The 16180-nt window shown below is 35.6% G+C and overlaps 1 protein-coding gene across 1 annotated transcript in view; it reads left to right on the forward strand.

Annotated features, from left to right (window-relative positions):
- Positions 1–16180, forward strand: part of TOPAZ1 (testis and ovary specific TOPAZ 1) — a 69492-nt gene that overhangs the window by 28080 nt on the left and 25232 nt on the right. Inside the window, exons 9-12 of the mRNA XM_004277891.3 lie at positions 3351–3414; positions 10773–10924; positions 11125–11217; positions 12929–13044. Coding sequence (XP_004277939.2) covers positions 3351–3414; positions 10773–10924; positions 11125–11217; positions 12929–13044 — 425 coding nt within the window. The remainder of the gene's footprint in view (positions 1–3350; positions 3415–10772; positions 10925–11124; positions 11218–12928; positions 13045–16180) is intronic.

Here is a 16180-nt window from a genome sequence, read left to right on the forward strand (position 1 = left end):
TAAATGGAATCATACAATTTGTATTCTTTTGTTTCTGGCTGCTTTTGCTCAACATTTTTGAGATTCATCTGTACTTTTTTACTTAATTGTAGATGCTTCTTTCTCATTGCTGTATAATATTAAATATTCCATTGTATGAGTATACCAAAATGTTTTTTGTTGATAAATACTGCTTTTGATGGGTGATTTCTAAATTTGGTAAATACAGTAGTGTTCTGCATGTCTTTTGGTGAACATATGAACACATGCTGATGGGTTATACTTAAAACTGGAATTATTGGGTCAAAGGGTCTACATATATTCAACTTTAGTAGATACTGCCAGACAGATTTCCAAAGTGGTTTACCAAATTACACTCTAACCAGCAATGTTTGAGAGTTCTGGTTGCTTTACATCCTCACCATCTCTTGGTGTTATCAGCCTTTTAATTTAAGCCATTCTAGTGGGTGGGGAGTGATACTCTCCCTAGTGATTGATGAAGTTGAGCATCTTTCAGAATGTTTGTTAGGTGTTTGAATATCCTCTTTCTGTAAATATCTAAATATTTTGCCTATATTCTAGAGGATTATCTTTTTCTCGTCCATCTTAAGAATCCTGTATATATTTTAGATACAAATGCTTTGTTGGATATACGTATTGCAAATAACTTTTACTACTTTACAAGTTGCCTTTTCACCCTTTTATTTTTTTAATTTTTTTTTGGAGTATAGTTGATTTACAATGTTGTGTTAGTTTCATGTGTATAGCAAAGTAAATCAGTTATATATATATATATACATATATCCACTCTTTTTTAGATTCTTTTCACATATAGGTCATTACAGAGTATTGAGTAGAGTTCCCTGTGCTGTACAGTAGGTGCTTATTAGTTATCTATTTTATATATAGTAGTATGTATATGACAATCCCAATCTCCCAATTTATCCCTTCCCCTCCCCTTTTCCCCCTGGTAAACCATAAGTTTGTTTTCTACATCTGTGACCCTATTTCTATTTTGTAAATAAGTTCATTTGTACCATTTTTTTAGATTCCACATATAAGCATATTTGTCTTTCTGTTTCTGACTTACTTCACTTAGTATGATCATCTCTAGTTGCATCCATCTTGCTGCAAATAGCATTATTTCATTCTTTTTTATGGCTGAGTAATATTCCATTGTATATAAGTACCACATCTTCTTTATCCACTCCTCTGTCATAGGACATTTAGATTGCTTCCATGTCTTGGCTATTGTAAATAATGCTGCAGTGAATGTTGGGGTGCATGTATCTTTTCAATTTATGATTTTCTCCAGATATATGCCCAAGAGGGGGATTGCTGGATCATATGGTAGTTCTATATTTAGTTTTTTAAGGAACCTCCATACTGTGCTCCATAATGATACCAATTTACATTCCATCAACAGGCCTTTTCACCCTTTTATTTTATTTATTTATTTATTTATTTTTGCTTAGTTAAATCTCTAATTTTATTTTATTTTAACATCTTTATTGGAGTATAATTGCTTTACATTGTTGTGTTAGTTGCTGCTGTATAACACAGTGAATCAGCTGTACGTACACATATATCCCCATATACCTTCCCTCTTGCGTCTCCCTCCCACTCTCCCTATCCCACCCCTCTAGGTGGTCACAAAGCACGAGCTGATCTCCCTGTGCTATGCGGCTGCTTCCCACTAGCTATCTATTTTACATTTGGTGGTGTATATATGTCATTGCCACTCTCTCACTTCGTCTCAGCTTACCCTTCCCCCTCCCTGTGTCCTCAGGTCCATTCTCTGTGTCTGTGTCTTTATTCCCATGTTACCCCTAGGTTCTTCAGAACTGTTTTTTCTTTCTTTTTTTTAGATTCCATATATATGTATTAGCATACAGTATTTGTTTTTCTCTTTCTGACTTACTTCACTCTGTATGACAGACTGTAGGTCCATCCACCTCACTACAAATAATTCAATTTCGTTTCTTTTTATGGCTGAGTAATATTCCATTATATATATGCCACATCTTCTTTATCCATTCATCTGTCAATGGACACTTAGGTTGCTTCCATGTTCTGGCTATTGTAAATAGAACTGCAGTGAACATTGTGGTACATGACTCTTTTTGAATTATGGTTTTCTTAGGGTATATGCCCAGTAGTGGGATTGCTGGGTCATATGGTAGTTCTATTTGTAGTTTTTTAAGGAACCTCCATACTGTTCTCCATAGTGGCTGTATCAATTTACATTCCTACCAACAGTGCAAGAGGGTTCCCTTTTCTCCACACCCTTTCCAGCATTGATTGTTTGTAGATTTTTTGATGATGCCCATTCTGACCTGCGTGAGGTGATACCTCATTGTAGTTTTGATTTGCTTTTCTCTAATGATTAGTGATGCTGAGCATCCTTTCATGTGTTTGTTGGCAATCTGTATATACTCTTTGGAGAAATGTCTATTCAGGTCTTCTGCCTATTTTTGGATTGGGTTGTTTTTTTGTTATTGAGCTGCATGAGCTGCTTGTATATTTTGGAGATTAATCCTTTGTCAGTTGCTTCATTTGCAAATATTTTCTCCCATTCTGAGGGTTGTCTTTTCGTCTTGTTTGTGGTTTCCTTTGCTGTGCAAAAGCTTTTAAGTTTCATTAGGTTCCGTTTGTTTATTTTTGTTTTTATTTCCATTACTCTAGGAGGTGGGTCAAACTTTTCACCCTTTTAAAAGTGTCTTTGGTAAACAAAATTATTAATCTTTATATAGTCTAATCTTATCTATTTATTTCCCTTTTATGGTGTTGACTTTTTACATGCTGTTCAAGAAAGCTTTGCCAAAATCATGAAGATGTTCTTTTATGTTTTTTCTTTAAAAGTTTTCTTGTCTTGTCTGATATTTACATTTAGAACTCTAAGCCATCTAGAATTAATTTGTGTTTAGGATGTGAGAAGGTCTAGATACATATTTTTTCCCATGTGTATCTCCAGGTGACCCCAAACCATCCTTTCCCCCACTGCACTGCAGTATCACCATGTCATAAATCAGCTGATTGTGTATGAGTGGGTCTATTTATAGGATCTCTGTTCAATCCATTGGTCCATGTGTTTCTCCTTATACCAGTAAAAGAAGTCCTCCCTTCCCCAGTTGATTGCTAATCTTGACTCTGTTTCCTAGGCTATTTCTTTGACAGAGATTCTCTGAATAAGATTTTTGTAATGAATTCAACGTACATTTCAAATCTTAGTTAACCTAACATCAGCTTCTTTATTCCATTGCTTTCAATTGACTTAAAAAAATTGGAATAAGCAAAAATACAGGACTGAAATTTGTGTAGATTTTACGAAATATAAAAAGGTAATTTTACATTTTTCGTGACTTTTATAGGTTTGTATGGATGTGTTTAAGAAATATATAAGTATCAACGAGCTTTGTTTGCTACAACGTGCAGGTATGAGACAATGGAATGATTACTATGAATTTATTAATACAAGAGTTTCAAACAATGTGCTATTGTCTTAATAGTTTGAAAGTAAATTCAGTACTTTTGAGTATGAAAACTGAATGCCTTAGAGTAGCTCTCTTGGTGTTAGAAAGGATTAATAATAAGTGTGGCATTTTGGTTAATACAAAAAGTATAATCCACCTAACACTGTAATTCCCTCACATACTAATATTTTTGTGACATAGAAATTTTATTTACAGTTGTAAGACAGGAAAAAAGATATTATTAATTGGCTTAAAATCTTTCTGAAGGGATCTTTGAGAAACTGTATCTTCCTTACTTATTAGCCCTTTTCTTTTTACACTATCCCTTGTAGCCAGTGCACCATCCATCGTTCTGTGCAGTTCCCTAAATAGGGCATGCTGTGTTATAATAGAGAGGGCGCTGCTGTCTCTACCCAGGATCCCTTTCTTTTATCCCACTTCCCCATAGCAAAGACCTATTCATCTTTCAAAGCTTACTCATAGGAAATAGGATACTCTCCTCTGTTAGGCCCTTATCTGACTCCACAGCCTCATCCCGTTCCCTGCTCCCATCTCCCCCTACTACGTTGTGAGCCCCAAGAGGAAGGGACCAAGCTTTACATTTGTCACCCTGACACAGCCACCAAAACCACATAGTATTATGGTAACAGAGCACCATATTCATCTGCTTAAAATCTCATCTAGCTAAAAACAAAATCTCTGACAAGTTTGTTTTGCTGGTGATATCATCTCCTCTAAGGATTAGAGGAAGCATATGAGGGAACTGGTAGTCTGGACTTAATCCAGCTGTAGCAAAGAGGAGGTAGTTAAGGTAGAAGTAATAGGAGCCTATATAGGGAATATACCTGTCACCTGACACGTTGTGATAACCAAGGAGGAGAAGCTACATATGGTTAGATATGGATGAACATTTATATTCCAGAAATAATTCCATAACATATATGGAAGAAAAGAGGATGACATGGGGAAAATGCGAAACTCCCCAAAACATAAGTCTGGTTGTGTGAATATGCAGTATGGGAAAAGGAAAAATATATGTTTATTCAGTTATAAAACAATAAATACAGAAAACAAAAATAAAAACCTATAGTGAAGAATCAGTGCAGGAAGTTGGCAAAAACCTATATAAATTACGTTTGATGTGAAAATAGAAAGTTAGATCAGCAGAACAGATAGATAGCTCAGAATAAACTTGATATTATGTATAAAGAGGTTTAGTGTTTAGAAAGACCATAGGGTTTGGGAAGGAAGACTCATTTTATGAATGATGTTAGGAAAACTGGATAGCAACTTAGAAAGAGAAACTCTGAATATCACTGGTATAAAGTATAGATCTAACTGCTCAGGCCCTACAGAGAGGCCTCAGGGACCACCTAGTTCACAAGGGGAGGTACTGAGAGGGTGAGACTCCCCATTACCCTATTTAACCATAAGTTCATTTTTATCTGTTTTATATTCAAATTTCCACATAAAATTCTTTTTCCAGAAGTTGTTTGACTAAAAACATTGTGGAAAAACTACTACTGCTTAGCATACACCAAAATGAATAATTGTAGTATGTTGGTAATTCAGTAAAAAGAATTAACATTTTCAATCAGATTTTTTTGAAAGTTGATAATTTCTGTGGTTTAGAGTAATCAAAGGAAGCACAAAAGATAAAAATTTGTTTATGTAAACTGAAAAAAGCTATTAGCTTCAAATATTTTAAAATATATGTATTCTGAGCTCCAGAGTTACATTATTGGATTCAAATGCCCACTTTTCAATCAAAAAGTCATATGACATACAAAGAAATGAGCAAAATATGGCCTATTCAAAGGAAAAAATAAATCAACAGAAACTATCCTTGTAAAAGACCTGATGGCAGATAAATTAGACAGTGATTTTAAAACATTTGTCTTAAAGGTGCTTGAAGAACTAAGGAAGATGTGGGGAAAGTCAAGAAAATAATGTGTGAACAAAATGGAAATATCAGAGCGATAGGAAACCTAAAAAGAAACCAGAAAAATTCTGGAGTTGAAAAATACAATAACTGAAATGAAAAATTCACTAGAGGGATTCAAAGGCAGATTTGAGCAGGCAAAAGAATCAGATAACTTGAAGATAGGAGAGTGGAAATTATCAGGTCTGAGGAACAGAAAGAAAAATGTTTGAAGAAAAGTGAATACAGGCTGAGGAACACCATGAAACAGAACACTGTGGAAGTCTCAGAAGGAGAAGAGAAAGAGAAAAGGGTAGAGAGAATATTGAGCAAATAATGGCTGAAAACTTCCCAAATTTGATGAAAGTTGTAAATATAAATATCCAAGAAGCTCAGCAAACTCTAAGATGAACTCAAAGAGACACACACCAAGACACGTTTTAATCAAACTTTCAAAAGCCAGAGGCAAAGAGAGGATCTTGAAAGCAGCAAGAGAGAAGCAAATTATCACATACAAGGGATCCTCAATAAGATTATAAGCAGATTTCTCATCAGAAACTTTGGAGGCCAGAAGGCAGTAGGCCAATATATTCAAAGTGCTAAAAGAAAACATCTGTCAACCGAGAATCCTATATCTAGCAAAACTGTCCTTCAGAATTGAGGGATAAATTATTGATATGACATTCCCGGATAAACAAAAGCTGAGAGAGTTTGTTTTCTTTAGACCTGCCCTTCAAGAAATGCTCAAGGGAGGCCTGCAAAGTGAAATGAAAGGGCATGAGACAGTAACCTGAGGTCATATGGAGAAATAAGGATCTCAATAAAAGTAAATACGTGGGTAGTTATAAAAGCTAGTATTATTGTAATAATGGTTTGTACTGTACTTTCTGGTTTTTACATGATTTAAGAAACTAATACCTTTAAAGAAAAGTATATTAGTGTAAAAACTAGTATTATTGTAAATTTGACTGGTAAGTCCAAATCCTCTTTTCCATATTATTTAAGAGACTGATGCATTTGAAAGAACTGTTAATTAATGTTTTCGGGCACACAGTATATAAAAATGTAATTTGTTACCTTAGCAACTGAAAGGGGTGGGGATGGAGCTGTAAAGAAGCAGAGTTTTTGTATATTATTGAAGTTAAGCTGGTATAAATCCCATGGTAACCTCAATAGCTATAGAATATGCACAAATGGAAATGAAAAAGGAGTTAAAACTCACTCAAAAAATCAGCTAAACACAAAAGAAGAGAGTAATGCAGGAAATGAGGGACAAAAAAGCTATGAGACATACAGAAAACAAATAGCAAAATCAGAAGTAAGTCCTTCATTATCAGTAATTACTTTTAAAGTAAATGGATTAAATTCTCCATTCAAAAGACACAGATTGGCAGAATGAATAAAAACACATTATCCAATTACATGCTGTCTACAAAATTTTCACTTTAGAGCCAAAGGCAAATAGATTGAAAGTGAAATGATGGAAAAAATATTCTACACAAATAGTAACCAGAAGAGAGCAGGAGTGGCTATACTAATATTAGACAGAATAGACTTTAAATCAAAAAAGGTTACAAGAGACAAAGAAGGACATTATATATAGTAATGAAAGGTTCAGTATAGCAGCAGTATAAACGTTTATACCTAATGACAGACGATCAGAATACATAAAGCAAAAACTGGGCTTCCCTGGTGGCGCAGTGGTTGAGAGTCCGCCTGCCGATGCAGGGGACACAGGTTCGTGCCCCGGTCCAGGAAGCTCCCAAATGCCGCAGAGCGGCTGGGCCTGTGAGCCATGGCCGCTGAGCCTGTGTGTCCAGAGCCTGTGCTCCGCAACGGGAGAGGCCACAACAGTGAGAGGCCCACATACCGCAAAAAAAACAAAAACAAAGCAAAAACTTACAGAATTAATGAGAGAAATAGACAGTTCTACAATAATAGTTGGAGACTTCAATACCCCACTCACAATAATGGATAGAACAACCAGACAGAAGTAAAGAAATAGAGGACTCAACACAATATACCCACTAGATCTAACAGGCACATACAGAACACTTTACCCAACAACAGTAGTTTACATATTCTTCTCAAGAGCACATGGGGCATCTTCCCAATAGACCATGTGTTTGGCCACAAATTAAGTCTCAACAGATTTTAAAAGATAGATATTATACAAAGTATCTCCTCTGATCACAACAGGATGGAATTAGAAACCAGTAACAGAAGAAAAGTGGAAAATTAACAAAATTGTGGAAATCGAACATACTTTTAAGCAACCAAGGGATCACAGAAGATGTCACAAGGGAAATCAGAAAATACTTAGAGACAAATGAAAATGAAACACAACATTCCAAAACTTATGAGATGGAGTGAAAATGGTACTTAAGAGGGAAATTTATAGCTATTGTATAAATGTTTATGTTAAAAAACAAGAAAGATGTCAAATCAGCAACCTAACTTTACAACTTAAGAACCTAGAGAAAGAAAAACAAACTAAACCTAAAGCTAGTAGAAGGAAGGAAATGATAAAGATCAGAGCAGAGATAAATGAAATAGAGAACAATGAGAATAGAAAAACAATGAGAAGAAAATCAATAAAACTGAAAGCTGCTATTTCAAGAAGACCAACAAAATTAACAAATCTTTGGCTAGATGGACTAAGAAAAAAGGAGAGAAGATTGAAATTGCTAAAATAAAAAAAGTGGGGACAATAATACAATTCTACAGAAATAAAAATGATTATAAGAGAATACTGTGAATAATTGTGTGCCAAACAAATTGGATAACTTAGATGAAATGGACAAATTCCTAGAAAAACAAAATCTTCCAAGACTAAATGATGAAGAAATAGAAAATCTGAATAGATCTACAGCTAGTAAGGAGATTGAATCAGTAATCAAAAATGTTCTGACAAAGAAAAGCCCTGCACCAAATGGTTTCACTGGTGAGTTCTACCAGACATTTAAAGAACTAATATCAATCCTCAAACTTTTCCCAAAAATTGAGGAGGGAACACTTGCTAACTCATTCTATGAGGCTGAGGCTACCATTGCCCTGATACCAAAGCCAGATAAAGAAACTGCCAAAAAGGTAACTACAGATCAATACCCCTTAAGAACATTGATACAGAAATCCTCAACAAAAACTAACAAACCAAATTCAGCAGCATATTGGAAGGATCATAGACCATGACCAAGTGGAATTTATTCTTAGAATGCAAGGATAGTTCAACATACAAAAATCAATCAGAATAATAAACCACATTAACAGAATGAAGGGGAAAAACCACATGATCATCTCAATTGATTCAGAAAAAGTATTTGACAAAATTCAACACCTTTTCATGATAAAAACACTCAAAAGACTAGGAATAAAAGGAAACTACCTCAACATTTAAAAAGCCATATCTGGGCATTTCTATACACTGATATTGAACAATCTGAAAAGGAAATTACAAAAACAATTCCATTTACAATAGCATAAAAAAGAATAAAATACTTATTAACTTAACCAAGGAAGTGATAGACTTGTACGATGAAATCTACAAAACATTGCTGAAAGAAATTAAAGATAAATTAATGGAAACACATCCCATGTTCACAGATTGGAAAACTTAGTATTGTTAAAATGTCAGGGGCTTCCCTGGTGGCGCAGTGATTGAGAGTCCGCCTGCTGATGCAGGGGACACAGGTTCGTGCCCCGGTCCGGGAAGATCCCACATGCCGCGGAGCGGCTGGGCCCACGAGCCATGGCCGCTGAGCCTACGTGTCCGGAGCCTGTGCTCCACAACGGGAGAGGCCACACAGTGAGAGGCCCGCATACTGCAAAAAAAAAAAAAAAAAAAATGTCATTACTTCCCAAGTGATCCCCAAGGAATCCCGAAACAATCTTGAAAAAGAAAAAACCTGGAGGACTCATACTTCCTATCTTGAAAACTTACTACAGAGCTATAGTAATCAAAACAGTGTGGTACTGGCATAAAGACAGACATGTAAACCAATGGGCTAGAATAGACAGCCGGGATATAAAGCCTCACATATATGGTCAAATGATTTTTGAGAAGGATGCCAAGATCATTCACTAGTGAAAGGATAGTTTTTTAGTGCTGGGAAAACTAAATATCCACAAGCAAAAGAATAAAATTGGGCCCTTATCTAACACTATATACAAAAATTAGTTCAAAATTGATTAAAGACCTTAATGTAAGACCTACAACAATAAAACTCTGAGAAGAAAGCACAAGGACAAAAGCATCACACATTGGATTTGGCAGTGATTTCTTGGCTATGACACCAAAGACAATGGGAACAAAGAAAAAATAGACAAATTGAACTTCATGAAAAATTTAAAATTTCGTTCATTAAGAGACAATATCAGCAAGATAAAACAGCAGCCCACAGAATGGGAGAAAGTATTTGTAAATCATATATCTGATAAAGGATTGGTATCCAGAATATACAGAGAACCTCTAAAACTCAACAACAAAACCTGAGTCAAAAATAGGCAAAGTACTTGAAAAGACATTTCTCCAAAGATACACAAATGGCCAATAAGCATGTAAAAAGATGCTCAGTATCACCAATCCTAAGGGAAATGCAAATCAAAACTACATTGAGGTACCACCTTACACCTATTAGGATGACTGCTATCGAAAAAAACAGAAAACAAGTGTTAGTGAGGGTGTGGAGAAAGTGGAACCCTTGTACCCTATCGGCAGGAACGTAAAATAGTACAGACACTGTGGAAAAACAGTATGACAATTCCTCAAAAAATTAAAAATAGAGTTACTGTATGGCCCAGCAATTCTTCTCTTGACATATACACAAAAGAATTGACAGCAGGGTCTCAAAAGATATTTGTACACCCATGTTTATAGCAGCATTTTTCACAGTAAAATGTGAAGCAACCCAAGTGTCCGTTAAGAAACTACTTTCTCAAAGGAAATGTTATAATTTTTGGTAGAATGTTCATATCATAAATTGGAATAAAAATATCCCCAGGTCAACATGTTGGTGGGGGTTAAAACAGCAAGAAGGGGTATATGTCAAAATTGTCTGCATCCACCCCTAAACAGGCCACTGCCTAAAGTCTCCATGGGAGTGTGGCTCCTTAGGAGTTCGTATTTAGACCATTATGCATGAGGCAGTTTGGCCCTGTTTTCTGTGGGTAGCATATAAGTTAGCTCCCAATCTAGTGCCTAACATCTTGGTTAACATGTTATTGCCATTAACTTTTGCTTTAATTTATTTTCATCAAGTATTTCTGATACTGGAAGTGTACCTTTTAAGAAAATGAATTTATACTACTTGATCTTTAAATATGGAAAGATTGTCTAATTTAGGAAAGATGAATATCTTAAAAGCAGCAAATAACTTTAACATATACTTCTTCCTTTTTAGTAAACACGTTTATGGCGTACTACAGAAAGTTCCCTCCGGGTATACACTTTGATCTACAAGTGGTAAATAACCTTCTCAATTCTTTACTCAAACATTGTTTACTGAGAGAAGTGTTTCAGGTCATGAGCCTCAGCATAATGGTTAAAATGCTGGTAAGTAACCTGAAAATATATTTTTCTAATACTTTAAGTTAATGTATCTATTTCTTGTTTGTATAATTGAGCAGTTACATTTCTGTTTGTTGAATACTTCGTAGAGAACACTTGTGTTTTTCAGCATAAACGAATTTGAGAAACTTAAGGTGTACTGAAAGAAGACATGAAAATGAGTGTAATTTTTTTGTTTTATCCAGCCTGCTCTGAAAATATTACTAAAAACATTTGAGTGTGTGGCAACTATGAAATTAAGGAATGCTGTACCTGCTTTAATTGATATCTTTTGCAAGGTATGATTTCATTTTATCCCTTTTATTCTCTAATACTGAATAACCAAGAAAATAATGATTTCTGCTTACACTCTTAAATTGCCTTTTACTCACATTCTTAATGCCAAAGAATTCTGTTTTCAGAAATGTTCTTTTTCTCCCAAAATAGGGTTTATAAACAGACTCCAGTGACTGACAGGGCTTCCCCTTAATTAAATAGTTGTAAGCACTCGAGGTGACTTCTTTCAGCTTCGTGAACTGTCCTCATCTCTACTTCTTAAGGATGATTAAAGAAAGTTTTCTTTTTCAAAAAGATTTGAGGTCATATATAACAAAAGTAAATACACAAATCAATGTATAAATAGGACATTGTTACCAAACAAAGCAGATAGATAAGAATATGGTGGCAAGGAGTTAATTTTCTATTTGGCATTAAGCAAAAAGAAAAACAAAAATTTTTACAGCTTTTTAAAGGTATATTAAAATTTTTACTGTTGTTGAATATTTCCTAGTATTTGGTACTACCCAGCCATTCATTTCAGAATAGGCTTAATAGCAGGAAAACACCCAATTCTCACCCATTCTCTTTAGGAAGCAGCATTGGAACCACTCTAGCAGATGAACAAATATTTCAGTGAATACCTCTAGTACCATATTACAAAACTTGACAAAGTTACTTGCCTGGAAATTTTTTGAATCAAGAATTACTCAAACTTCCAGTTACATAACAAATGAGTCACAGGGATGAAATGTACAGCATGGGGAATATAATCAGTAATAATGTAGTATCTTTGTATGGTGACAGTAACTAGACTTATGGTTATCATTTTGTAATGTACAGAAATATCAAATCACCATGTTGTGCACCAGTAACTAACGTAGTGTTGTAGGTTAATTATACTTCAGAAAACAAACTCATAGAAAAAGAGATCAGATTTATGGTTACCAGAGGCAGGGGGTGGGGGGATTGGGAATTGGATGAAGGTGGTCAAAACTTACAAACTTCCAGTTATCAGATAAATGAGAACTAGGGATGTATTATACAACATGAAGAATAGAATGAACACAGCTGTGTGTTCTCTATGAAAGTTCTAAGAGAGTAAATCCTGAGAGCTCTCATCACAAGGAAACAAATTTTTTTCTTTTATTTTGTATGTATATGAGATGATGGATGTTCACTCAAATTACTGTAATCTTTTCGTGATGTATGTAAGTCAAATCATTATGCTGTGCACCTTAAACTTATACAGTGCTGCATGTCAGTTATATCTCAACAAAACTGGTAGATAGATAGATAAATTTAAAATTAAAAAAATGAAAAGAAATTACTGCTCACCTGTAGTCATTGTAGAAAACCTCAGTTTAATACCTCTCAGGAATTTTATCATCAGGGATACAGTACAACCACCAGTGCTATACTTACTAAAAGACAGAATGAGTACCAAATGAGGTACAGCTGATAAAGTGGTTGAGATAACTTGGAGAACAGGAAGAATATACAAGTTTGCATTCAAAAGTATTATTTTCATTTTTGCTTTAAATTCTTGATGTAAGCAGTCTTATTGTGGTTCTCAAATATTTGAAGAAAAATATGCTTCAAAGTTTTAAAATGAATTTTAATTCTGTTTGTCTCCATGTTTCACTTCTTCCATCAGTCTCATTTATTTCCACACACATTGGTTTTGACTCTCATATTTTTATGAGAATGACTACTGTTTTCCCTCTTCTACAGCTTGTTGAAGCTGGGATGGTACTTGACCCAGAACACTTTAACTATATTATTAAGCTTTTATACCAAGTACAGGCTTCCAAGCAAGAAATAACTGAAGTTCTGGAAATGAAATCCAGGTAAGAAGAATCACTATAATTAGGACTAAAATATATGTATTTTGGTGGGGACTTAAAAAGGATGAAGGCAAAGCACTTATTATTGTTCATATGCTCACCGTAAGCCCTTCTCCTTCCTTTGGCTATGGCCTAGTCACATTGTCATCAGCTGCTTCTAGCCAACCCTCCTGGCCAGCCTCACCAGATCTTTTTCAGTACCTGATTTCATCTCAGTGCCTGGCAGATCAAATGTAAAGTCTCCCTTGCTCTGTTTCATAACTTACTTGATTCTACTTAATGCACTCTCTTATGTGTATACAAATTACTTTAATTCTTTTTTCTCTCTCACTTTTTGCCACATTAAATAAAATACTTTAATGTCTCTCCTTCATTCTTTTTATTGATTGATTGATTGATCGGTGGCTGTGTTGGGTCTTTGTTGCTGCGCGCAGGCTTTCTCTAGTTGCGGTGAGCGGGGCTACTCTTTGTTGTGGTGCGCGGGCTTCTCATTGCGGTGGCTTCTCTTGTTGCAGAGCATGGGCTCTAGGTGCCTGGGCTTCAGGAGTTATGGCTTGCGGGCTATGGAGCGCAGGCTTAGTAGTTGTGGCGCATGGGCTTAGTTGCTCCACAGCATGTGGGATCTTCCCAGACCACGGCTCGAACCCGTGTCCCCTGCATTGGCAGGTGGATTCTTAACCACTGAGCCACCAGGGAAGCCCTCTCCTTCATTCTTTCTCTTACTTGTTCACTTTCTCTATTCAGTTTATGGGCCTCCAAAGGCCTTAAAAAAAAAAAAAAAAACCTGTACTAATTGTAAGAGTAGTACCATAATATACCTGTATTGAGAAAAAGGAAAGCCATGACTTCTATAAAAATTTTTATTATGCTGTCACATACATAGAGGAAAGTATACAAATTTTAAGTATTTAAATGAACTGTAACTTTTTAACAAAATCAAATTTGATAAAGTGCAAATGATATCAACCACCAAAGTCCTTGAGAGTGCCCAGAAAGCTCCCTCCTTCAGAGGAGCTTCCACAGTTGTTTTTATCTCATTTCTTATTATCCTCTAGTACAGAGGTTTCCAAACTTTCTTGGTTCACAGTGTCCAGAGGCCAAAATAAATACATTAACAGTACCATTTATTAAGTAGTTAAATCCAAACAAGTTAATAGCAGTTTGACAGTGTCTGACAGATGTCGCTTGAAAATTTAAAATGACCTGAGGAGCCCCTGTGAATTTGCTCTAGTGCTCTGGATGCCATAGTGCAGTTAGGGAATTTCAGCTCTAATTATACTACTTCCCTTCAAACACCAGCATTTAAGGCACATTTAAGGTTCTTCAGGTTCTATGATTTTTTTAAATTCCTTTAGTGATAGTTAATACTATTTATGTTGCATATGAAAATTATGACAATTTATTTGGTAACCCCTAAGTTTGAAAATTGTATCCTTATGCACTCTCCCCCTTCCTGTGTGCTTGCTTCAAAACAGTTATCTTGTATTTTTTAGGAGGTATTAACATTGGTGACCTATTTATTAGTGAAGGAGAAAATTTAAAAATAACTCTGGGTAGTTAAGATGTGTAGATCATGGTTGGGGATATGGACCCAGCCCCAAGGCAGAAGGAAAAAAAATTTAGTATTTATTATTTTATATTTGAATTTATATCTTCTGATGTTCTTTGAAATAATTACTCGTTTCTAGACAGGGAAGTGAATTTTAATGGACATTCTTATTTTGATTTTGATTATAATTTTTAGTTAGCTGTAGTTCATTTGAAAGACTTTCGCTTTCAGTGAATAAGGTTACTACAAAGAATTCTGACATTTATATTCAGGACATAAGTGAAAATTTAGGTGTGTATATAATCTAGGAAATTTGTTAACATACATTTACTGACTTTAAAAATTGTATTTTGGGGCTTCCCTGGTGGCGCAGTGGTTGAGAGTCTGCCTGCCGATGCAGGGGATACGGGTTCGTGCCCCGGTTCGGGAGGATCCCACGTGCCGCGGAGCGGCTGGGCCCGTGAGCCATGGCCGCTGGGCCTGCGCGTCCGGAGCCTGTGCTCCGCAGCGGTAGAGGCCACGGCAGTGAGAGGCCCGCGTACCGTAAAAAAAAAAAAAATTGTATTTTGAAATAATCTTAGATTTACAAAAATGTTGCAGAAATTAGTGTGGCGAATTCCCATGTTCCCGTCATCAAGCTTCCTTTCATGTTAACATCCTACATAATAATAGTGCCAATATCAAAACTAGGAAATTAATTTTGGTATAAATCCATTAACTCACTACAGATCATATTGCACTGTAGTAGGATGCACATGGTTCAGTATATCTTATTACTGGTTAAGTTAACCTTTATCACTTAGTTAAAAAGATTATCTGCCAAGTTTCTACACTGTAAAGTTACTCTTTGTCCTATTGTAATGAATAAATATCTTGGGGAAGAGACTTTAGCATTATGTATTATGCTGTTTCTCCTCAAAACTTCATACATTAATTTTAGTATTCTTCAATGGCTGTTTACTACAGGTTACTACTGTGGTATTTACCCAATGGTGATTTTGTATTTTCCCCATTTTTTCTACATTAAAAGAATTTTATTTATTTATTTGGCTGCACTGGGCCTTAGTTGTGGCACGCAGGATCTTTAGTTGCGGCATGCAGGATCTAGTTCCCTGACCAGGGATCGAACCCGGGCCCCCTGCATTGGGAGTGCTGAGTCTTAGCCACTGGACCACCAAGAAAGTCCCTTTTCTACATTTATTTATTTATTTTTAAATAGCATGCTTCCTTTTTTTAAAATAGCTATTATTTTTGGGGGGTTTTAAAAATATTTATTTATTTGGTCACACCAGGTCTTAGTTGTGGCAGGTGGGCTCGTTAGTTGCAGCTCACCAGCTCCTTAGTTGTGGCATGCGAACTCTTAGTTGCGGCATGCGTGTGGAATCTAGTTCCCTGACCAGAGGTCAAACCCAGGCCCCCTGCATTGGGATTGTGGAGTCTTAACCACTGCACCACCAGCGAAATCCCTCCCTTTTCTACATTTATTAATTGGAATTTTTCAGTAAAGAAGAGCTGTCCCTTCTCCATTTATTTACTTATTCAAAATTTATGTCAATGTGAACTCATGGCTATTTATTTTATTCTATGGGT

The sequence above is a fragment of the Orcinus orca genome, chromosome 10 (assembly GCF_937001465.1).
Source record: "Orcinus orca chromosome 10, mOrcOrc1.1, whole genome shotgun sequence".
Classification (NCBI taxonomy): Eukaryota; Metazoa; Chordata; class Mammalia; order Artiodactyla; family Delphinidae; genus Orcinus; species Orcinus orca.